General features: G+C 38.5%; 1 protein-coding gene and 1 long non-coding RNA gene across 3 annotated transcripts in view; one reads left to right on the top strand and one right to left on the bottom strand.

Annotated features, from left to right (window-relative positions):
• Positions 1–5,275: 5,275 nt before the first annotated feature.
• JAKMIP1 (janus kinase and microtubule interacting protein 1) overlaps positions 5,276–26,239 on the bottom strand; it is a 175,348-nt gene continuing 154,384 nt past the window's right edge. Inside the window, exons 21-23 of one of the 2 annotated variants that reach the window (XM_049797894.1) lie at positions 10,938–11,003; positions 7,812–7,856; positions 5,276–5,323 (exon numbers count right to left, since the gene is read on the bottom strand). In XM_049797894.1, the coding sequence (XP_049653851.1) occupies positions 5,291–5,323; positions 7,812–7,856; positions 10,938–11,003 (144 nt within the window). In that variant the 3' untranslated portion in view covers positions 5,276–5,290. Of the gene's footprint in view, positions 5,324–7,811; positions 7,888–10,937; positions 11,004–26,239 lie in introns of those variants that run through there. The other variant, XM_049797896.1, reaches the window with a different exon arrangement.
• LOC126037546 (uncharacterized) lies at positions 18,205–26,232 on the top strand. The gene is made up of 3 exons (XR_007505742.1): positions 18,205–18,387; positions 21,276–23,571; positions 26,165–26,232. It is a non-coding gene; the product is annotated as an uncharacterized LOC126037546 (long non-coding RNA).

Here is a 26,239-nt window from a genome sequence, read left to right on the forward strand (position 1 = left end):
GATGAAAGAAACACAAATTATTAGGTTCTCAATGTACTGCAGTCTAAGCACGCAATAAGAGTCTAAGCCTCTAATGACAAAATGAACAGTCCTTCTTGAACAAATTTATTATTTATGAGAGAGTCTCATTTCATTAGCCCCAAAGTAATTCAGCATGTATGAAAGGAGTTGCAGTTCACAACATGAGATCCCCATAAAAGATTCAATTAGACTAATTCATGAAAGAATTAGGCATCAAAGTTTTGAAAAGAGGATGATTTTCTACTAAATAGAGGAGTTGATAAAATTGAGTATGTTTATCACCAAAAAAATCTTATTTATTTTGGATAAACGTTTGATGTTTTTATTGTTTCAAGACAGAAGATTAAAAAAAGATATTTCCCATTCAAAAGGCAATCTATGACCATTTCAGTATATTTAACCGGTATTTTGGAATTCTGCATTCAGTATTTTAATTAAAAGTCTACTTCACCTCTGAGAGGTTATGAAACCATGCCTAAAATGAGTTCTTACACTTGGGCTTGGGGAGGCAGCTAAGTTTGGGGTTTTTTTCTTTTCCCTCTTTTAGCAATAGCTGTAAAAGTCCTTCAGCCTGCAGTTCGCCTTCATTTACAGAACTCTCTTCATTAAGTTGTATTGTGTTTTTGTGGCAAGGTTTTGGTAGCAGGGGAGGGGGCTGCAGGGTTGGCTTCTGTAAGAAGCTTCTAGAAGCTTCCCCTGTGTCTGACAGAGCCAATGCCAACCAGCTCCAAGACGGACCCGCTGCCGGCCAAGGCCGAGTCCATCAGCAATGGTGGTAGTGCCTCTGGGGTAACAGATTTAAGAAGGAGAAACCTGCAGCAGAGAAGGGAGTGGAATGTGAGAGAAAACCTTCTGCAGATACTGAGATTGGTGAAGAAGGAGGGGAGGAGGAGCCGGGGAGGAGGGGCTGCCCCTACAGCCCGTGGTGAGACAGCAGGCTGTCCCCCCCCAGCCCATGGAGGGGAGCCGGGGACAAGATGCCCACCTGCAGCCTGGGGAGGACCCCACGGCGGAGCAGGGGGATGGATGCCCCCAAAGATGGCCAAGACTCCATGGGAAAGCCCGCGCTGGAGCAGTCTGTCCCTGAAGGACTGCAGCCCACAGAAAGGACTCACGCCAGGGAAGTTTGTGAAGAACTGCAGCCCGTGGGAAGGACTAACGTTGGAGAAGTTCGTGGAGGACTGTCTCCTGTGGGAGGGACCCCACGGTGGAGCAGGGGAAGAGTGAGGAGTCCTGCCCCTGAGGAGGAAGGAGCGGCAGAGACAACGTGTGATGAACTGACCCCAACACCCTTTCCCCATCGCCCTGCACCGCTGGTGGGGAGGAGTAGAGAAAATCAGGAGTGGAGTTGGGCCCGGGAAGAAGGGAGGGGTGGGGGAAAGTGTTTTAAGATTTGGTTTTATTTCTTGTTATCCTGCTCTGATTTGATTGGTTACAAATTAAATTGATTTTGCTTTTTTTCCCCGAGTTGAGTCTGGTTTTTGCCCGTGACCATAACTGCTGAGTGTCCTGTTCTTATCTCAACCCACAAGCCTTTCATTATATTTTCTCCTGCCCATCCCACTGAGGAGAAGGATTGAGCGAGTGGCCACGTGGTGCTTTGTTGCCGGCAGAGCTTAAACCATGGCATAAGTATAGTCCTATAACTCACATCTGTGAAATGCCTTTGCTTTTGCTACATTTGTATTGATTTGGAATTGGATCTGTAATTGGAATTCAACCACTGAGTTTGGGCCTATTCTCCAGAAAATAATGCAATTACTTTTTTCTTTTTTTTTCTAAACAGGTGCTGAATCTACAGAGCAAAGAAAAAGAAGAAAAAAAGTAACGTTTATTTTTGCCACTGAAGACCAGAAAATAGCACAAAATCAATGCAAAAAGAATAAACAAATAGTTCTTCTCTTATTGTCCCATGTTTTGATATGTGCTATTCACACATATAGTGAACTACATAGAATTTTATTCTTTTGGCCCATTATATCACTCACTGGCCTTATGTCAACCACACAAGGACCAAGAGCTGAAAAGATTCATCCACTCCTCGGTCCCTTGAGAAGCCATACTTAAAAGCTACAAGTGTGGAAAGACAAACGAAGTATAAATCCACATGGACAACACAGTTCAAACCACTTTGTGATCTTCTCTAGACTTAGCAAGCCTCGCTTCTCAGAGACCGTGCATTCCTGAGACCTGTAGACAAAATCATGGCTCTCCCCTGACCTGTATAATTTCCTAAATGGAACAGTATCTTTGATTTTGAGCTCCTTGAGACACTAATATTTTATCTGTATTTATTATTTGTAAAGTGAACAGACATCCTGCTCCCTGACAATGGGCATCCCTGAACACTAATGCAAAAGTGTTCAGTGAAAATAACAGTGAACATTGTTACTCTGCTCATTAGCAATTTACAATGGAAGCCAAATTAATGTAACTTTCATTAGGCTGTGCCCCAGCCAACTCATAAGCTGTAAACCCAAAAATTCTTTGTGGTATATTTTGCAGAAAATAGCCAACAGATAAAAGCAGTGAGGCTGGACCAGGCAGGAAATAAACTGACACTTAAAATCATTACACTGATTTCTACTCACATATTTCTAATACATGTTCTTGTTTGTAAGTGCACTTTTATTCACTGATATAATGAAAGTTAATACAACAATTTCTAAAGTAGATTGCAAACCTCATGAACCATTAAGCTCTACACTTCTGATGCTTCATCCTGAAAACTACTGAGTACTTCGTCATAAAACCAGGAAAGCTGTTATAACTCATATCAGAAATGAAAAACTTATTGTTTCCTTCTTCGCTTATACAGCTGGGACATGTGATTTAAAAGCTGTATCACAGAAAGTGAAAATCAGGCCCAGCATCTTGCATGGACTGAATCTAGTCAGTTAACACACCGACACAGTTAACACACATCATAGAGCTGTTCACAGCTCTATAATAAATACCAATGGATAGTAAGACTGGAATGATATACTTAGTTTTCCAAAACTACAAATCCTGCTAGCTCAGAGCAGAATAAAAACATCCTGAATGTCATGGAAAATGTCACCCAAATCAGCCAGTTCCTTTGAGAAAACTGCCACGTGTGAATTACAATGTAATAAAACACACACACACACACAAGAAAACAAAACTGCTCATACCTTTTCTACTTTGTGAGAAGACCATCTCCTGTCCCTGCAGTGCGCTTACCGTTGCAGCCACATGCTCTGACTATCCCATGTTTGTGCTTATAGTTTCATTTCCAAAGCAGTGATGACCAAAACTATGTCTATGAGAAGAAAGAGTGTTTCTTTGCCAAGTGAATCACACTTCCCAATTTCTGTTCCTTCACCAGCACCTGGTTTGGTTATCTCAAGCTCTGTGGTCCTTCTCTTCCGAGTAATGCCAAAACTCTTCCTTTTGCAGTGAAGACCTCATTTTTCCACATTCTGTCATCACACTGCTAAAAGCTTTAACTAAAACATGAAAAATCTCTATCTGAAAACACATTCGCTAAATGCTTGTTCCTTTCGAACAACGCATTGTGAGCAATACGTTCTTTTGGGGATCAAGTTTCCAAAGTCCTGCATGATCCTTGTTTCCAATTTGAATTGTGCTTTGTACCAGGAAACGGGGTTATCCAGTCCCTCACACAAGCCACAGTTTGCTGCATCTGACTGAATTAATCTTGTGGAGTGCCTCAGCTCCTTCAGCAGGTAAATGATCTTGTTTGGTGATTCTTTGTGAAGAGTACATCTCTGGTCTTACTTCAGAGCCTAAAAATTATCTGAGAAGACTGGCTTCTTTTGAGGCTGATTCCTGCACCTTCAACAGTGAGATATTCAGTTGCTATGAGAAATCTTTTCCTCAGTTTTCTTTGTGCTGCCTTGATTGTTCTTTGCATTACCTCATTTTTTTCAATCATGATTTCCACTTTATGTGATGTATTATCGTAACCATCTTATTCCACTCTATGTTCATGTTGGAGTTCAGTGTGTCCATGGGAGCAGACTTGTTTCTCTGTAGCTTTCTATGTAGCCCTTTTAAGGCAAAGATGATTTTCAAGAAAATGTGAGAGAGGAGAAAGTTATCTTTTAATATTGTGCTCTTAATATTTTCAGCGTGCCTCAACATTCCAGAAATAATTAAAATTATCTATTTCTTCATATTGCTTTTCCACCTCTGACACAATGATTTGCTTTTCCCTCTTTGAAAGAAAAGCCTAAACTTTCTGAGTTTTCTAACCATTCTCCATCTTAAATGACTCTTTTCAAGTTTCATTTTTTCACTCTGTGCTTCACCCAAAATTTTTCTTTCAGTTCAGGTGGTCAATGTCCTTGACTGTTTATCTACCTCTGCTGCTTGAGGTTGTGCCATTTTTGCTTCCTGGTAGCTAATGTCAACATTTTTTTATTTCACCTGGGAGGATGCTATGATTTCCAAATATTTATTTCCAACTATTTCTCTGCTTATCACATGTGTCTACACACCCTTTTCTTCAAGCCCCTCTTTCTTCTTGAAGAGATAACTGAGCACAGCGCATCATGGATTCTCTTTTCTTGACCTCTCAGGCCACCTCAGGATCTTCCATTCTTCTAGTGCTATCTATAGAAGTTATTGCCTTAATTTTCAAGAAACATTCAAAAAATCATTTCTCCTATGCAGTTTTTACCCACTTCAAAGTTTTCTTAGTTCAATCTACTATCTTGCCTTTCTCCAAACCCCATCTTTTCTCCATCTGTGGATTTCCAACTTATGAATTTAATATGAATTTTACCACTGCAGGGTTGTAAATCTCTATTTGTTTCCAACGTTGAACAGTTTTTTTCCTGTCAGCTATTTACTATAGAGAACTTATTGTCAAACACTTAGCTTTTTTATATAGATATTAAAAAGGAGATTCTGTGTTTCCTGGGTGAAATGCAAACCACGTTTGTTGAAAGCATGCAGTATGGAGACAAAGATCTCAGTACTGTAAGAAAACCATTTGGTAGATAACAGTTCACATAGCAGCCAGTAATTGCACTTGTATTTTTTCCAGTGTTTGATTGGTGTGAGAGTGTAAATTCTGTTTAGATTTTTTTCAGTGTTTATGATGTGCTGGTCCTTATTTGATTATCAAATCATTCCAGCTTGAAGCTATATCTTAAAAAAAATCTCTAATTTTAAATTCAAATATTTTGCAGCTTCAAGTATTATGCAAACTGTTTTATGAAAAAAAATGCACCAATTTAAAGCTGCTCGATAAATATTTTCTGTATTTTTGCACGTGGACTCAGCTGTTCACTCCATAGGTTCTTTTAATAGCCTGTATACAAAACAAAAACAAACAAACAAAAAAACCAGAAAACAAAAACAAGAAAAAAGTCTGTTGAGTTTTAGACAGATAACATTAATTTAGAAATAAGTGTTGGCATCCAGCCCTAAATACACAGACACCACAATCCCTTTCTGAGAGTTTTATATTAGCTTCAAAATAACAAGAACTACAATTACTACCAGTAAATCACCTGGTTTGTCTTGAAATAATGAACAATGTTCAAGAGTCCAACTGCAGTTAAGTCTCTTAAAATAGGTTTTGCTGTGTTACATTAATCAGAGACAGATTCACCTCTGGCAAGACAAATTAAAGGAAATTGCCCTCCACACTAGCACCACAATATGACATGCACTCCTAGAAATGTGAGTTGAGTAGCGATGTGTCTACACAGCCATTATCCCTGTGTTATCCCCTCAAAATACTTGTCACCAACCTTGAATTTAACTACTTAAATAGTTGCTGTTAACAGGAAGAATAGCAGGTTATATCAGCACAATGTATTTTCTGGAGATTATACTGGTAATTTTTTTTTCTCTTTTTTTCTTCTTTTTTTTTTTTTTTCCCCCAAAGGGGACCCATAATACTTTCAGCTGTGTCAACACAGAAGCGTATAGAACAGGCCTAAGCCTTGAACTCATAACAATTTTGGAAGCAACATTATCTCAAAATATTTTAAATGGAATTTTAAAAATGCTGGTGTCTCACTAAGTTTACAGAATATTTATAAAGTGTCTCTAAACGTGGCCAGTATACTTCTCACAGTATTTAAAAACAAATATGTATTAGATGGTACCTCTAAGCAGGACCAGAGCAAAAAACTGGATGAAACTCCAGACTATAGCTTGGTGACTTCCTTTAACATTGCTCTTTCAGACTTACATTAACCAAAGCAGTGTCTGTCATTTTCAATCTCCACAGAACAGAAAATTCAACTCAAACTGTGGTAAGGTGAATAGTGTACCACAAGGGTCCTCCTTTCTTCAAACACATCTTTATAAGCGTATGCTCAATTTTTGAAAAAATAAAGGAAATTTCAAAAAGAATGTTCAAAATGCTGTAAAAATATTGCTCAATTTCAACTAATTTTCAACACCCATCTAGCAACCAAAAGAAAGGTACTGCACTTGTAACAAATCAACAGTACCCTTGGATTACATTCCATCTATATCCATCTATCATCATTTTATTGCAAAATATAAAACATATGCAGCAACACTAGTAATGGAAGACCAGAGCCAGTTCGCAAGAGCATCAACAGAAAGATGATAATTGAATGTATTGGGAGCTGAATAAACCCCCAAAAGAACGCAGGATAATACAGGTCTGATTTCTCAAAAGTACTTGTGAACTGGGCAGAAGAAAATACTGTTTCAAGCTTAATATAAGGTAAATATAATAGCTTTTTTTCGTAACTATTGTCATCACATGCAGTTTCAAATGAGTTGATTAACTGCATTTCCTACTATAAGGAGATTCCATGAATATAATTCACAACAGATTCCAAAGAAGAAAAAACTTGGAAAAATTGTAAAGGTAAAAACATTGTGTATATTCTGTTAAAAACCCAAACAAACAAACAAAAACAAACAAACAAACAAAACAACAACAAAAATGCTGTCTAAATATTCAATAGTTTTAAACCATCGCTTAATCCTCCAACCATTAGGTTGTTGAGTTACCACCCTTCCTGAAAGGCAGGGTGCAACTTGCATTGCTCCAGGGAAGAGGGCTAAGACTCATTTTCTAAATTGTATTTCCCTCTTGTTCTATGTGAAAGGTGAGCACTGCCACTATAGCTCCTGCTATAGCTGAAGAAATTCACTCTGTCTTTTGCATTGAGCTGAACGGATCAGGACACTGTGGAAAGGATAGTGGGAATGATGGTAGTGTCTCAAGGGAGAGACATGGAGGTTTCTCATCCTCGCCCTCTCCATGTTGCATGAGCACATGGAGGGCCAGTCACATTGCAACTTTCACATCATTTCAGAAAAGGGAAATTAGGTTATTATTTCCTATGTATTTCATGGCTTCAAGGATCTTGAGGAAGTAAAATTAATGCCTTTTTTGCATGGGTGGTGATGCTTACAGGGCTTTGTAGAAAACAAAACTGAAAACCGAACAGTGTTTGCCACCTCTCCATCCGGCGTGACAGAAGGTAGGATCCTGCAGCAATAGCCGAAATTTTAGACAAAATGTACCTGCTCTGCAGAATTGAAAAGTACCCACTGCAGTTAGGGCAGTCAGTGTCTTAGAATGCAAATGCATTTCTCGTTGAACACCCAACGACTTTCTGCAGAAGTCTAGGAAGGTAACTGAAGGCATCCAAATCAGATTTTATAGGTGACTCTTCCTCTCTGTGCAAGCAAAACCAGTATACCCTCCCCCACAGTTTCAGGTTCTTACGAAGACAATTCTCAAAGCATGGCAAAATCTAAGAGTTAAAAACTGAGTACAAAGAAATATAAAGAATACCAACCACATGTCTTGGCTCAGTTGTGTCATCAAGGCCACAGAATGAATGCTAGTGAAAAAAACAAAAAAAGGAACAAAAACTATAACATAAGATCAAAAGAAAATGAGGAAAAAAGAAAAGAAAAAAGATGTAAGATATGTAATATGAAATCCAATGACATTATATCAGTTACTCTTACATCAATACTAATTGAGTTGATCTGAAAGAGAGATATAGTATACCAACCTTACTGTAAAAAGAGATAACAGGGTACAAAATTCAGTATTTGAGGGCAGCTTTACAAACGATAAAACTTGTAGATTATGTAACTTCAGAAATATTAGGCTTGGCTTTGTGACTCAGTTAAGCAAGTACTTACAATTACACACCTGAAAGCTTTCCTGAACCAAGACTTACCAAGCCAAGGGCACAAACTAAATGCAACTTAAATGGTAGAGAATCAGTTATGAGAAAAGCTTGATGTATTTGAACAGCACGTGTTCATCATGCATCAACTGAGATTTTACATTATTCTTTTGTATAGCCTTTAGAAGCAGGACAGTTTGCTGAAAAATCTATAGGGCAAAAATGCTGTCATCCTTATGTTCTGATTTGACAGAATTTTACGTAAAACTTAAAAACTGAATCCATTCTTAAAGGAAATTAAAAAGCCATACTCGTGACACAGTACATATAAGTGGTGCATTGCCTTTAGCTACAGCCAGCAACGAGGCTTAGCTATAAATACTGCTGTTCCTTCAAAAGCATAAGACTTCCCTCCACAAGCAATTATTGTGCTCAGTATCAGCAGCATGTAGGTGTCAGTCTGCACCCACTGACATATTAAACCCTCAGAAGAACAATGAAGTAGAAGTATATCATTCATTGATTCTCTGACAACACAATCTTCCTTCCAGCAGTCAAATTCAGAATGGGATTTAATCTCAAGGAAAAAAATCAAATGCAGGTAGAAGGAAGCCCTCCACCCATCCAGGAGTTGAAGGTTGTTAATAGAAAATGATGAAGCTTTTTTGAGATCTCCTGCTAATGTAACATTAAGGCAAAGAGAACATTAATCATTTTAACTCATTACCAGCTTTCTGCTAAGCTTGTGATTAAGCTGTTCCTTTTCCAATACTTTTCCCCATCCATTCAACTGATGAACTAGCACAAATAATGCTAACTTCCATTTTCAAAATTAGCAGTCTGTCTAATCCAATACGTACTCTGTAAACTGTAATGGCAATGCCTTACAGGCTTACATTTTGGCAATAGCAACATCTAGAGGTTTTGATGTTTTAGAATAGGTGGATAAACACTAATAGTTGCAATAATCAACATGTAGAGGTATCACCTTTTCTCCTGGTTTTGGCTGGGACAGAGTTAATTTTCTTCCTAGCAGCTGGTACAGTGCTGTATTTTGGATTTAGTATGAGAATAAAGTTGATAGCACATTGATGTTTTAGTTGTTGCTAAGTAGTGCTTATCTTAAGTCAAAGGTTGTTTTCAGCTTCCCATGCTCTGCCAGCAAGCAGGTGCACAAGAAGCTGGGAGGAGACACAGCCAGGAGAGCTGACCCGAACTATCCAAAGGGATATTCCATACCATAGGACGTCATGCTCAATATATACACTGGGTGGAGTTGCCTGGGAGGGGCTGATCACTGCTTGGGAACTGGCTGAGCGAGTGGTGAGCAATTGCATTGTGCATCACTTGTTTTTCTTCAGTTTTATTTCTCTCTCTTTTTGTTACCTTCCTTTTCATTACTATTATTATTAATTATTATTATTGTATTATTTTATTTCAATTATTAAACTGTTCTTATCCCAACCCATGAGTTTTACTTTTTTTTTTCCCAATTCTCCTCCCCATCCTACGGGGAGGGGAGGAGTGAGCGAGTGGCTGCGTGGTACTTAATTGCCAGCTGGGGTTAAACCATGACACATGGTTTTCTGTTTTGAGGAATTAACTGTAGCATCTTAGACATCACTGGCTGTTAGGCAGGAACAGCTTCAGGTATAGAAGTGGTCTGGGGCAGAAGAGGGCAAAGGCAGCAAAAGAGCCCTTTAAGAGGAGGATACTGCCTGTGTTTCTCTGCTAGTGGAAATGGGGACCACTGCCTTCCCGATGGATGCAGACAGACTAGCCCCTGATGAAGGGACAGTGACATTAGTGAATGGTGAGGAGGTGAAGAAGAAAGCTTCCCACATCCAGCAAGCTGTTCCCCAAAGCCTCTCTCAGTTCTGCAAACACCACTGACCCCTTCCAACTCCCATTCAGAGTCCTCCGAAAGCCTTCCTTTTGCTCTTTCACCCCATTCTGATCCCAAAAGAAGAAAACAATGACTGAAAACTCCACTAACTTCTCCATTCAGCCCAGCAGCAGGTCTATGTAGGATTAGGTACCCATATATACCAGAGAAAACAAACCTGAGATGATGTGACTCATCTTGGGATCTAGGCACTGGTTTAGCAAAAGCAACGTAACTAAAACACTTTGCTAGGGCTTAGAGAAAGCCCCGTTGTCAGCCCGTGCCCTGCAGAACAGCCTAAACTCCACAGACCTGGGAAACACTTGAGCCCACAGTCCAGGAACCTCGTGCCCTCTCTTGTTTGGGACCACAGTGATGCAAATATACTTGCTGTCTTAAGCCTCAATCAGAGCTTCCTCAAAAGAGGAGAAATTTTGGATCCAGGATATTGATTTGGAACTTGTTTCTATCTTAAAGCAAGAAATATTTGTTTGTAGTGTTTGTCCCATGCACATCATTAACTTTGTTTTAATTTTCAGTACTTGCAGGTTTTGCAAAGCAATGTTATCTGAAGAACAGGGCCGAGCTAACAAAGTCTGTCAGAGACAAATCTTTGTTTCTTGATATGAACCACAGCAAATCCTCCCCCTTCTGGTCTAGTGTCTTTCCAGACCCCTTGATTCATTTCTGTACTTGACAGAAAACCCAGATAGCAAATAATTTTGAGCAAACTAGGGACAGAGCTTCATTTCATGCAGTAATAGCTTGAATTCAAATTTTATCTAGTTTTAAAATAGATTTTGTGACATTAGGTTAAGTACTATTAACATCAATGCAACAGAGGAAAATAAATTAGTATGGAAAAAAAATCCATTGGCATTGTTCAGGCATTTATTTACCTTTTCCTCAATTTCTTTGAGTTGCCTCTTTTGAAGTTCTATTTTATCTTCTAGTTCTCGAATTCGCTGGAACAGAAAAAGCAAAGTAGACATTATTATATCTAATTTGAAAAGTATATGAATCAAAAAGATAAGAAATAGATTAAAAATTAAGAGAACAAATGCCCATTACTAATGTAACACTTCCTTTACGTTTATATTAGGCATGTCCATGGCAGGATTGCTCCCTGTTTCCATAAAACCATGGCATTTTAAACAAGCTGCACATTCAGAACATCATGTTTACTACCAGGAAGTCTACTCATCACCACTCATTAACCATAATTTTAACATATACACACAGACAATTCCAATTAGCACCAAAATTTTTAGAAGTACAACACTACTTTCTCTGCAACTGGCAGAAGTTTTTCTACTTACCTAGACAGTCAGCAGACTATACTATTACATTTAATTTTAACTCTCTATTTTACTTTCCTATAAAACATAACTGTGCTTCTGGCATAGTCACACTATACTGGAAAAACAGAGCACACAGTTTTTCAGTTCATCACCAAGACACCATCCAGAGATTCAGCTCCATCCTATTACCACAGCCACCTCCCACCAGTCAGAGGGAATGTCTCCTTCACCATAGCTCTCTGTATTTTTAAGGATTTTCCTTGTTCAGTTCCACAAAGGTTCTCCAAAAATACAACTGTTGTTGGGTCCACATATCCTATCTTACTTCTGTCCCCTTGTTTTCTTTCTATAAGTTATGCCTTTTTTTAATTATTATTATTTTTATTTTTCTGGGCTTCTACATTAAGAAGATGCATTTTATTACATGTCCAGTATATTGTGCTTGTTACAGATAAAGTAGATTCATAAATATTTTTTTATAGGCAAAAACCTGGAATCTCCTACTAACAGCCACAGGGAATCAAGGAGCAACTTTGTATTATCAGTTTTTTCTGGATTAAGTACCTGACCTCTGTCTGGCCTACAACAAGTAAAGTTATTAACAGTTCCTGAACTTCGAAAGAGAAATTATCATCTACTCTGATTTCTATGCATAGGCCAACAAAATTAATATAGCAGCTGCTGCACCACTCCCAAATTATTTTATTACTCCCAAATTGATTTGAACAAGAGTATCTCTTTCAAAACAACATCCAATCATTACTTATAAGCCTGTGTGATCAGCTGATGTTGACAGTTCATTACCTGCATTCAATTCAAAGACCTCAGATAGTGGGAAATGCTCCACACTCATGGTAGCCCAGGACATTTGCAGCAAGGCAGCACCTGATCCAGTGACCATGTTGATTTTGAGAACCACAGAGTTTGGCTTGAAAATTGCAAATCTAACCTGGAGCTACCCCAAAGATGAGGTACATCCAACCCTGCAGTTCACTTTGGCTAGGGCACACTACTCTCCACGCAAATATTGCAGACAGGTCACAAGCAATAGCTTTGTTATTGTTGCTGCTGTTTTAAAATAAAAGATTTTGCTTAAATGACTGTTTTGAATATTATACAGGCAGAATAAGTCAATTAAAACCTCCACTGTATCATGCTGCAATGCTCAGAGTTTTCCCCAGATAATATAAAAGCACAAACCAGATTACCCTCCTGTGACACAAGCGCCTGCAGCTTTGCTGACGGTAACAAATGCCCCAAGCACAGCTGTATTAATTTCACTTTTCCTCTATTACATTTGAATTGATTCATACTTCATCTACGCTGCTCAAGGCAAGTCTATCTCTCAGGCTATCATCTTCATATACTGTATGTACCAGGAATATTACAATCACTGTAAAAAGCCATGGGATGAGAAGCAGGCAGATGTAATCACCTCTGAGATCTCTGGTCCATCAGGTTACACTCCTGTTTCTCCCCCACTCATTTCAGTTTTGCTAATTCCTACTTACAACCACATCCCAGATCTGAGTGACAGACTTCAATTCTCTGGAGGTCCTGCTATACTCTGTGATAAAATTTGACCATGGTGAGGTAAGTGGAAAAAAAGCAATATTTTTAATTTTCACCTTCAAGATTTATCATGTGAGATATTTTTTTCAATATCTGCTGAGAACTTGTCTCCAGAAACAAAGGAAAATAAAAAAGCCCCCAAACATCTGGTGGCTTTCTCACCTCAGGGTTTACAGCAAGTGTTCTTTTATAAAAGAACATGTTAATTAGGATAAGGTGGCATTTTTCAGATTTGGGAATTCTGTTAATTAAGTAAAAATTGAGATGTTATTATTCCCTTATGAATTTGCAATCTTTTCAAAAGATTACAGCTATTCAGCTATTCTCTCTAGCTATTCAGAATAGTTCTAAAAAAAAAAAGGGCCGAGGCTTCTGTTTTCCAATTCCCACCCATAACTCATCATAACTGTTAAACTTTGTGAGATAAAAGATAATTTTAAGGTGAAGAAATACACTTTCCTAAAAATCAGTTTAAATACAAAGACAACGTAGCAATTGAAAGGGAATACAAATAAGGTTGAATTTCTTAGCAGTGAAATCTACAAAAAATCCTCAAAAGAACTAGATTTATGTCAGTAAGGCAGATATATACAGGGTGGATGTAATCAGTAGGGGAGATATTTACATGTATACATGTGTATATCCGGACTTGCCACCCAAGGATAATATGCTGAAGACAGGTGACTAGTGTTTAAATAGCTAGTATTCCCCTTATCTGAGTGGAAATCACAATGGCAGAAGACTTACGCTGCAAATGAGTAAGATTTCGTAACCAGCTTCTTTACTACAGAATTAAGAGTTCAGACCTGGACAGACCAGAATTTATTCTAAAACACAACCGTGGGCTGGAGTTTTCTATCAGGTATCAAAGCTTGGGGTTGTTTACTTCTAGTTGTTTACTTGCTTTCCCCTGGAGTATCGTAGGGAGGATTATCCAGCAGGATGAAGTGGGCGTAGCTATTCCCATTAATATCCTCTGATTGCACAGGGTCAGCACTGGAAGATAACCAGCCTAGCTCAGCTATTTATATATCCTGAAAAAACGGATTTAACTCATTTATTTCCATTTAACTGCAGAGCCGGCCTTAAAAACATATACAGGTATATGCGATATATTGGCTGGAAAAAACAGATTTACATCCGCATACAGTATTTAACACATAAAAATAATTGTTTTCCGCTATTGTACCTATCTGCGTTTACAGCATTATCTTGATCACACAAAGATAACAATTTCCAAAATATGACTTTAAAACATACATGTAAGCTACATGCAATAATCCTAGCTTTAACAAAAAAAGTATCTTCTAGAAGTAGCAAGAGATGTTCCTCAGTCAAAAGTTATATTGAACTACTGAGAAGGAAATTACACAAAAATCACACATACTACTTAAGACCAAAGGGAGGACTTCTTGAGATTCAGTATAAGCACTTACGTCTTTATCTACTGTTCCTTTTATTTGCAAGAATTAGCAATCAAGGAGCAGTGGACTCACTTTCATATTTTCAACACTTGATTAGGTGCTTTCAGTGAACTCTGATTTGTTTATGTTTGCAAAAGCATAACTGTGACAACAAATCACACAGAACTATTTTATTGTTATCAAGAAATTCTACCTGCTTTCATGCTTCAGGGCATAAATTGATCAGTAAGTCAAGTTTTTCCTACTATGTCATATACAGCTATAACAGTTGTACTATAGAGGATGCATTTGGCTCTATCCTTGACAAGGCTCACAGGAATCTTGCAGGGTAAATCCAGCGCATTTTCAACTGCACAAAAAACTACGCGAGGAAGCAACAAAATCTACTATATCTTGCCCTCAAAACATTGAGAAGTCTCGGTTGAAAAGAAAGCCACAGGCTGTTTTGTTTATTTTCTTTTTTAAAAAAAGGGAGGGATAGAAGATATGGACAGGCAACCTAAAACCAGCGCGGTGTTAGTTTTTCCTTTAAAGCCCCTGCAGTGGTCACAGCGCGAGCGAGGATTAGGGACACAGTGGAGTGGGGTTCTGCTGGGTTCTAGCAATGCCTGTGTTCCTGTGGTTAATAGCTGCCTCTCTGTCACATCAGTGCACCTTTTCGGGACTGACAGGATTCATGAGAATAACACTGTGTTGTCAAACCATGGGGCCATACAAAGGACTTACTACAGGCAAAGAAAGAGCTACAGTCAGGCAAAAATAGTGCAACGAGAAGGCGACCATGAGAAAGAAGAGCGCAAACGTTAGGGATGTGGATTCTTAACACTGCCCACCTCGCCCGCGTTCAAAACAAACCTGCCAAAATAAGGAATACTAATTAATCATTGATTTTATTACAATAGCAAATAAAACCTCACAAAACTTCCGGATGATGGATGGGTAGATTTGTGAATACTCCCTACCTTCACCCACACAGAGCTCTCCTGAGTTTTGGAAAGAGGGGTGGACGAGCACCCATTTCAGTAGGGCTGGCGCCTCCGTGAGAAATCATCCTTTCCCTAACGATGAAGTTTGCTGCCACTTCGAAGTGCCTGCAAGCAGCCAGAAAGCAGCCGGGGCCGAAAGGGCCGTACTGGTGTGTGGAGGGAACAGCAGATGGCTCTGCCGGCCGGGCTACGGCCCCAACACCCGCTCCAGCTCCGGCAGGAACGGGGCTCAGCTGTGAAACACATTTGCACTTCCAGACGGCCACAGAACAAAGATGCTAAAGATGCACGACATATGCCTTACTTGTTCCTTACCTGCAATTTGAACAGACTTTGAAGTTCCATTATAAAATTTTTCTTAATAGTTGTTCCATGTACATTATATGTACAAAGGTAGGTGGCACAACTATAACCCTGATGGACAGCCTAAAAATGCTAACAATTGGGTAAGAGAGAGAACATCCAGAAGGTTCAGACAGCTAAACCATACATTTCCCTTGGAAGTCTACGGTGCGAAGACAGGCATATGACTGAAAGTCTGCTAAAGCACCCCTAATGTGGCACCAAATATGACATTACTTTACTGAACAGAGTAAAAGGGAAGTTTACCATTAGTCATTTCCAATTGTATAAATTATATGTTCACTGACTGCAGTGATCGTATACTGTCCCTCTTCTTCAACTCAATGCTTGGAGAGGTCCCAAACACAAATGGCTGTCAAATTGCCCAAAAGCAGGAAATTAAACAGTTTTCTCAGCAGAAGATTCCTAATGTGCAGAAGATTCCTCCTAAATGCTCATAATCCTCATTTCCTTTCACCTCATGATGGGAAATTTGTCTTTCTGGGAAACAGGATACACTTCTTGAAGTGCAATTATTCACTTAAGCAATTACTTGTCTTTGGTAAACTTGGATGGCAAGTGCATTTAGTGTGTATTTTCTAATGCTGGTAGGGAAATTAAGACAATCAGCTCTTCCTTTCTGAAGTAACAGAGAGCTGAGACACCAAGATGGGACTACACATTATTACTCCCAGCACTTCTGACCTTCCTCCGGAAGGAGAGTCTCTAAATTTGCATGAAGGATTGCTTTATAGGTAGTATGCTGCCTGAGCTGGCCCATGCAGGACCAGTTCAGGTGTCTCTGCACCTACAGCTCAGTTTTCCTGACAGCTGGAAAATTTCCCTAGAGATTTTTGTTTTCAAAATACATCCAAACTCAGCAAAAAGCTAGATAAACCTAGATACAAATTAATTACTGTCATGCCTCCCTTGTACAAAGGTGCAAAAAAAGGGATAATACCCTTTTAAAAATTGAATTAAAGGCAATGGGTTCCTTGCAGACCATTCAAACCAGAGGTCAGGTCCAATGGAATGATATTAATGCATTGCCAGTGAAGAACCAGCTAGATGCTGATTTCAAAAGGGAAACTTCTGTAATTTTTAGCATGGTCTGGCTCCTGTGGCTATACTGCAACCTCAAGGTCACAAGGCACATCTCTGGGATGTCTGAGGAATCAAGGTTTAGGTGAAATGCAAGCAGCCTGATGCTGGATGTGTGCCTAGAAATATTACTCTACTTTCACTAACAGAGAAATTCCAATAACACAGGCTTAGAAAACTCAGCTTGCATTATGGAGCAAAGGAATACAAATAGTGAAGCTGACAGTGGAAACAGTAGTATTGCACTTCAATTACTTAACATCATTGAATGGTTTAGCCGAAACAAAAATATTGCTCCATTTAAAAAAAAAAAGTTAATTGCATTCCCACACAGTATACATGAAGTACGCATGCCAACTTGTGTTATAATAGCAATCCATCTACATTAAGTACTGTTTCCATTAATGTAGTGCCCATTGTAAAGGAGCACTGAAATAAATGGAAATCCTTCTGCTGAGCTCAGTGATCCCTGGATTGCAGTCTCAGAGCTATCATTTTTCTGCTGGAGGCAATAAATCAGCCCAATAATGATTTGTCATCATTTTGAGAGTTTGTCATGGGAGGAACTTCAGCATTACAAAGAAAGAAAATTAGTCTGAGATGTAATGAAGTGCCATACTACTCTAAGAAGCTAGGTCCAAATTTCCTCCACCAAGTAACCAAAATGTGTGTATTTCCTCATTTGTTTTAGTTTTTCTTTCACAATAACTCAAATTCTGATGAGAAATGGACTGTCTCTCTCTACAATTACATGGTCACGTACACACATGCTGGTTTTTGACCTGATCTCCCAACTACCTTTTTAGTAGCAAACACAGATTCTGACAATTTTGGTGTTTTCTGTTTATTGGATAGTGATGCAGGCTAGATGAAGCGGACTTCTTCATCCAAGCCTTTTGTCCTCTCCAATTCACTCATAGCCAGTCATTCACAGTCCTGAACCAACATCTTGGATAGCTTCAGATCCTCGGGGAGCTTTGCCAAATGGGGAAAATGCTACCAGGAAAGGAACTTCTGCGACAAACTTCATCTTCCAGACAACTATGACCACATCGTCCTTCACATAGGTGTCAAGATGCAGAACTGATGTTCTTGTTTCCTAGATAAATGTGTAAGTAAAGACCCCACCCAAACAAACATACTGTTTTACTGACAGCAACACTGAGAAGATCAATTTATCTGGCTGCAAAATATGCTCCTTGCCACGCTACTACAGTTGTGAAAACACAAGAACGTACTAATCAGGGGGTTTAGAAATCACCTTAATAGTTCCTGTGACACACTCTGATTGGATTTACATTCATCAGCAAATCCAAGAAAACAATTTGATAATTTTAGCACAAAGCAGACAAAGAAGGATTTGCTAAGCTGCTTAGAGCCTTGGCTCTGAAATGTTGGAAAGGTTCAGGTTGATGTACATTCACAGGATAGGCACCATGGATGGACTATATCAGACATGAATAGTGTTTTGAATCTTTGAAGCCAGCTTATGATCAAGAATGTATCTCATTCTGCAGCAAAATTTAGCAAGGGAAATATTTTCTCAATCTGACAAAGGGAAGCATCAATATTGTTTCATTATATCACCATTTTAAGCAGCTTCTCAACACTATTAAGACACAGGTATGTAAGATCTTTAATAATGTCAACAGCATGACTATGTTACGTGTATAAATTTAAACAAAGATGAATATAAACTGACTTGCCTTTAGCTATTATTCAAATCACTAAGCTGATGGATAAAATTCCTTAATGAAAATAAATATATTATTTTCTTGTTTTTTTAGAAAATCTAATGCATTTTAACAGATGTTTAAAAGCCTCTACTGTGTTTCAATACAATTTACATAGGTAATTGCCACATGCATTTACTCAAGCTGTTGGATCTGCTACTGTAAGGGGGGTGGATTCAAGAACCCAGATGTTCCCTTTAGTCCCATATTCCTAGAATGTGATTTTGCATAATGGTCATAGGGAAACAAGTGAGCACACTATAACAGCATTAGCTTAAGCTATTTTTGTTGCCATTTTGTTTTACTTTATGAATGAGAACTTAATATAAATTTCAGCCAGTTGAATATGATAATAATAGATCATTTTGGATATACTGTACCTCTCTGATTCTCACTAAGGTCTTTCTTTACATAGCAGGTAAAAAATTCATTCCTTTCTGTGCTCTGCAGTCTCAACCATGATAATCCAATTAATAGTCACTGAAGTAGGAGAATTGTTCTTGTTAATCTTTATTATGCATCTGTAGTTTCTTTATTTGCCTTCCTGAGGAGAATGAACCTTTTAGCAGCTGCACTGATGCATTTCTCAGCATAAGTATCCAATCACATTGGTCTTAGTAGTAAATCAGTTAATTTTATAAATGCATTTAGCTTAAAATAACTATTTGTTATAAGCTGACACTGAATGACTCTATGTACATGAAAATACAGTTTAATATTTCCTAGTAAACTTGATTAATTTTTTAACACTGAGAGGTTTTTCAATTTATGCTATAGTAAAACTATATTGTACATTGATATTTAACAGAAGAATATCAACAGTCCTATTGCTTTTCATTAGGGAAAAGCAATAGTTAAAGCCATATTAGACATATCTGCACAGAATGGCTATTCTAAGTCTATGTGAGGTCAGAAGACAAAACACATTCATCATCTTAAAACTGATTCCTTGAAGGCCTAGATTCATTATCAGGCAAGCAAAAAAAAAAGAAAAAAAAAAAAAGCATCATGAAATATTTATTTAGCATTACATTTAGATTATTTTACATTCTGATATTTAAATAGCAAATTTCCCTGTAAGTAATTATCATTATATATATATGAATTGTGCATATGAATACACATTTAATCTTCACTTCTATAACAAACTTCACAACAGTTTCTTTTTTGGACTTGCCTTTGCTCAGCTCCCACTGGCCTTTCCTAAGAAACACAGGGTATTCAGGATTTCAGATGAGAGGATTTCAGCATTCAAACTTCATGATTCTATCACCTTAAGGCATACAGTTGCTCTTAATAGTGTATGACCTCAATCACACCTTGTTTAGGACAAAGGGAGCAGACCTTTCAGATGTATTTTGTAGGTATTAAACCAGTCCTGCTATCAACACGTATTCAGACCAGTAGCATTACTAAGGCAGTTAGCAAAGCAGGCATGGTTTGATCTGAAGCCTAAATATGCAGAAAACATACATAAGGAAATGCTGTAAGATAAACGTATAGAAATGACTACAGTGAACTCTCATCTGCCATGCATGTCATCTGTGGGAAATTACAGAAGTTTATTGTGATTTTGTCATTATAGCAGCAACGATGCCTTGAAAGACTCAACATTCACTCCTGCATGACAAATCAATACCACAGGTCAACTATGATTAACCTAGTCATGATGGGCTTGATGAATACAGATGACAGACAGCTATGATATCAGATGCCTTTAAGAGCAATTCATGAATATAAAAATGCATTATCAACAGTAATGTATTATATGTTGAACAGCAAAGCACAGAACATTTCTCAATGGCAAGCATTAGTGACTGCAAAAAAAAATAAAATCACTGGTTGCCCTATGTATTTCTCTTCAAGTATAGTTGTACGCAAATAGCTGGGAATGAACTTTGCTAGCACCTTAATACTTCAGATTTAAAAACAAAACTTTAAAACAGGTCATATCTGTGTAGATTTGGATGTAAAATGATCTGAAATTTTCCCCAATTATTATTAAGTAACCTTAGTAGTAATACTTCTACCTACTTTCAAAACAGTGTGACAAAGCTGTGATTTTTTGACCAAGCCAGTCTCTCTGTCAGAAGGCAACATGCCAGAGCAAGTGTTGTCTTTAATGTGTCCTCTCTGACACAAGGCAATGTGCCAAAGAGGATGAATTTAAGACAACGCCTCCTCATGCCTATCAATGAAGTACGCTGAGCAAAGCATCCTCCCTCCCTCTCTCCCTCCCCCAGGAGCCTTCCCAGTCAAACATTAAACCTTAATAATTCTCCTTGGGTGAAAAACAGATAGTCTATCACCCGTAACAGATTACACAGCAAAGGGGAGCAGAACAACGGCTGGATTTATCCAACCTTTACCTGAACATCCATCGTATATCAAGTGGCAAATCTCAGGTTCCTATTTCACACTGGCAATTACTGTTTTAACAATATTTTTTTTTAATTAAGATTTTCAGAAAAAAACCCAAACAACAGAACCCCAAATATGTATTCCAAATGGCTGAGCCAATATGATCTTATAGAGATGGTGAAATCTAACCCTGTGGATCTGTAAACAAACTACTCTCCCAGTGTGAAAAAGGTGTGCTACCTACAAGAGAGCAGGGAGAACTCCTGGAGGAATGGCATCCACTATTGCTTTGTTTGACCTTTAAGCAGTAAGAACTTGGCTCTTCAGGTCAGAAAAAAAAGGAATGAAGAAACTTAGTGATGGAAATTAGTTTAGTGTTTCCCCATTTCAAGCTCTATTTATATTTGGACATTTCAGGATGAAAAAAGACATCACTGCTTCTGACTTTTCCTTGACGTCCATGAAAAAAAGTGCCTGAGGCACCGCATTTGCAGTGAATCCTTCTCTATGGCAGTGACATACAGAGGTTAGTTTTGAGTTATACCCATTTTGTCCTAAAGGATTGTCCTATGCCTTCTTCTAGTAAAACGTGCAAGTTAAGTGGTAATTTTTGCTTTTATTACTGATGAATAATCCAACCTGGTCATAGGATTAAATGCTATAGTTTAAAGAAAACATAGTTAAAATATTTACAACTATATTCCAAATATTTGCAGTTGGAATTTGGATGCCTTCAGCACTCCATAGATGTATTATACTCAGGTCTAGAACTGAAGCGATGGTTTCTTTTACTCTGTAAAACTGAGCTCCACCCAAGAATACTCTAACCCAAGTTAGAATAAAACACCCCCAACTTAATACTGTACTACACTGCAACTCAGAGAAAAAAAAAGTTTCACACTTTTTGATGACACAATGAAGTAACACATCTTTTGTATTTATTTTTTCTTACAATTTTATACAAAGATAAGACTGCTCTGGGAAATTATTGGAGTACATTAATAAAACCTGTCTCTTATACCCTTTCTGATTGGCAGCAACCATTTTTGGAACTGAGTGTGTGTCAATCTGCTGTCCTTCAAGGATTTTCTAGCTTCTCTTTGTATTTAAAATAACTTAAAGTGAAATCAGAATAAAATCTATTTCTATTATAAATTTTATTCATGTTTGAATACTGCCAACAGTGCAATTTGAATTAATCTATCCTAATTTAAAGCCTGCTTCTGATGACTTTCCACAGTTTCTTACTCCAGAAGCAGCCATAGTCAAATCAACAGGAATATATTTCAATTTAGATCCCATTTAATTTATATAAAGCATAATTTGTCCTTTAAATATTTTTTAATTTCAGCAGATAACACAATCACAATATATTTTTAAGGTGATCTAACCATGATGCTGTATGGAATTTTTGTGTTGGTTGGTTGGTTTGGGATTTTTTTGGTGGTGTTTGGTTTTGGTTTTTTTTAGTTTGCTTAGTTAAGAAGATGATATCACTACTTCAGAAACACATTGTATGGCTCTGTTTGAAATATTTTTTTCTCAGAGGTGGTTTTTATAGCTACACCAACACATTTTTCTCTCTCTAGAAATGGCTCAGCATATTGTATATATATGAAAAATTACCCTTCTTAACAGAATCTGCTAATAATGATCTTCATGTTTTCCAAAATGCAAAAAAAAGTCATGCCACTGCACTGACTAGAGCACAAATGTTACTTTTAAATGAAGTCCTGCTAAAAATAAACCAGACACTGATTTACAAAAGCTTGTAATAACAGTGTAGCACAATGAGACACTTAATGGCAATATATGCAGGAACAGCAGTTGAACTGCACATACCCTATGGCTAGAAGCAAATATCACAAGCTGCTCATGATGGATTTTTAATTAACATATTTTGCCTCCTCCAAATAGAGAGGATGGTGTAAATCAAAGCATCTTCTCTGATTTAAAGGGAGTACTGTCAATATGCTTCAGCTGAGGATCTGTCCCCCAGACCTGCATGTTGCACTTTGGGTTTAACAAAAGCATTGTATGCCTTAGCAAGCAGATCTAATCACAGAGTCTGTCTAATTTGGCTCCACAGAGGCCTGATTTCCTTAATACACCATGGGTATACATGAATGGTCCCATTTATACACTAATAAACAGTAATAATGTGGGGCTATATATGCCCAAGATGAACAGCCCTACCAATGTAAAACAGGGCCTAACAACCTAAAATATATTTATTTCACTGGAGCAAAGTCAATACTCAGTGGCTAAGAACTAAGGCTTTATACCTGGACAAAGAAGCACACATAAAGCAGCACAGGCTCACATCTGGACAACAGTTTACCCACTTTCTTATGCACATCCCTGTCCCTTTCAGACTGTATACTCCCCAGGAAGAACATTTACCAGCTCTGTAAAACCAGCTTCTCACAAGTTAAATCCTCAAAGTCCCTGCATGAAGCAGTTCACCTATAAGGAAGCCCTGCAGCCCTATCTGCAGTGTTCATCACATGGCTTGCCACTTCTACACCCTGCAGTATGGTCAAGGATCATTCCCATGCAGAAGGAGAGAACTCCTCCTTCTCCATCATCAGATCTCCTGGAACCCCCCACTCTCTACGTCTGACAGAAGCTCTGGCTCGGAGAAGGTTGTAGCCAGCCTGCCAGGATAAGCAGAGTTGGTCTTTCGAAGCTCTCGTATCCGGCAGACGAGAAGGTAATGGAAGCAAAGAAACCGGCCTTCTGGAAGTGATCAAACTTCCAGAGTTTCAGCGAATTTGGAGTCTTTAGTACATAGTTTCTGTTTCAGAGAAAGTTTGAGAGTGTTTGCAACAAGGACAGTCTGTATTAAGTCTTGCAGGTCCATCACGCTGTTGTATCATTCTCTGTAACCTCCACTTCAGCAGAGTAAGACGGGTGGTGCATGCTGTAAAGGCACGGCAGACTGTGCAAATATGACCAGGTCTAGACTACAGTTTTGCCAGAATGTTTGCTAGGGTGTTTGCTAATGTCACAATGTCAGCGAAACCTCTACTGGCCATAAATATATCAGGAAAAGAGGGGATTCATTTAATATAGCATCTAGGGATGTATCGGACTTAGAGCAACTTCATCCATACATAGGATTCTGCCAACACAAGTATGGCTTCATTTGTGTAGCATTCAACTTCTGTCATCTGTTAGCGTAGAAGAATGGAATCCTATGAGAATTAGCCCTATGACAATACTGATCCATGCTAGAGGGTTTTTTGTTTGCTAGTTTTTAAGCTGAGGATATTTGCATACAACTACTAGGTTGTAGTGTTGACCACTGGTCCCATAGGGACCCACAAATGCCACCTTCAGGAATTAACAACTGAGAAGAAACTGCACAAAGGATTTCAAATGCAATCTGTTAATCTCCCATACTCCAGGCAAATTAACTACCATATTTGCCTTTGTTTTTCCTTTTTGTCTACTATAGGGGGTTAAAAAATAGATGACTAAAATACTTAGCTCCTTATTAAGCAGTACAATTCAGTTTAACACGTCCTGCAGGGATGTAACATTAGCATGTCTAATGAGATGGGCACAACATGAAACTCTAATGACACACTATAAAATGGATCTGGAGACAGGTACATAAACATCCATGGCTAATGAGGCTATGTTTATGCTAGCATTTTTGTTCAGGAGCGAAGTTTTCTTCCGCACTCATCATATTTAACTTTATGTTGTGGAGCAATCTGTGAATACACGAACTGAAGATGTGCTCCAGATGTGCACCTAAAGTGCTGTGACTGATAGTGAGCAATCAGTGGGACCAAACAGAACATAGTCCAAATTAAACCCCTGATATGCACATAGTATGGATTTTGAGTTCTCAGGAGCAACTGTTTCACTCTACAAATCTACTCCTATTTTTCCTTCCTACTTGCCAATGTTATAAGAGCCTAACTTAGAAGCTCTGCCCAGGTGTCCCCCCAAAATACACTCCCAACAAGGGTCACAAAAAGGTCCTAGCCATTAGCAGTCCTTCAAATAGCATCAAACTACATGGCTGGTGGAAGCGAAGGACCAACCTATATCTAGTCTGATGTAAAAACCCAAAACTGTGTATGCTTTAGGTAGAGAGGCATCAGTCACCGCACACAGTCATTCACACCTGTTAAATGTCATTGATAAATAATATTTACCCAGCTGAAAAGCACTGCATTAGCGTTCTGGATAAAACACCAACAGTCTGGCTAGGAAATTGGACTGCCTAAGCGACTGGCAAAACCCCCTCGTTCTCACTAATTTTCAGCTACACTAATAACATTAAGCTAATAACTTCTGGCTCCACCCTTATTTACGAAATTTCATACATTTACCCTATTCTCTCTTTCTGGCAACTTTAGAGCCAGCTGGTGCCTACCTTCTCCAGCTTCCTGTACACCACTGCTGATCTGACATCCATTAAAAAAATTCATCTCCTGATCTCAGTGTCACTTGTTCCAAACCAAGGGAACACAGTGAAGGAGTAAGAGAAAGGAGACTTCTAGGGAGTCAGAGCTCAGCTCCAACACTGGCACCATGAGCACTTCTCATCGTTGCAGGATGACAGGAGATGATCACAACAGTGCTAGGTCAGTGCATTACATCAGTTGTGTTCTATATTTGTCTGCAAAGCCAACCTGAATAGAGAGAGGATTGAACTAAACTAAATGCAGTTCTTGCCCCAGAACCAGCATCTGAAATAGCAACAACACCCTGAACACATCTGTGTAGCACAGTTTGGCATTTACAATATGTGATTCCAAATTTGCACAGAAAGCAGCCAGAACAACTGGAGAGCAGTCCTCAAGATCTAAGACATCTGGCTGCAACTTCCAGAGGTTGCCATAAAGAGGAACCAAATTCCTTAGGCACTATTATTCCTGCTGGAATAATTAACACCCTGAGACATGCAGCTCTCTTCTTTCCCTGAATATTCACACAGAAAAACTAGCAATCCTACCAAGAGTAAATAATACCACGCTTCCGTAGGCCAGGACCTTGCCTGAATTCAAGTTGTCAGTATTTGTCCTTAAGGAAGTGGTTTAGACAGACAAAGCTTTTCTGAACTAATTTAAAGGCATGAAGGCTTGTAAATTGTCTCTTAAAAGATTTCCTGACTTCCCCCCTTTTTTAATTTTATTTAAAAGACTTCACAAATAGCTAAAAAAATAAAAGGGGAGGGAAGGGGGAGGATAAAAATCTTGGGATTCCTGTAGCTACTGCTTCTGCCTTTCCTCTTTTCATAGCGTTAACACTCTTACAACCTTCCATTCCGGCTTTTTCTAATTTAGGCCTTAAACTTGCAACAAGCTCCCCTTGGAGTCCTGTGGAAGACTGTGGGGTTGTACACACATGAGACAGATTGT

Source organism: Accipiter gentilis, chromosome 3 (genome assembly GCF_929443795.1).
Source record: "Accipiter gentilis chromosome 3, bAccGen1.1, whole genome shotgun sequence".
Lineage (NCBI taxonomy): Eukaryota > Metazoa > Chordata > Aves > Accipitriformes > Accipitridae > Astur > Astur gentilis.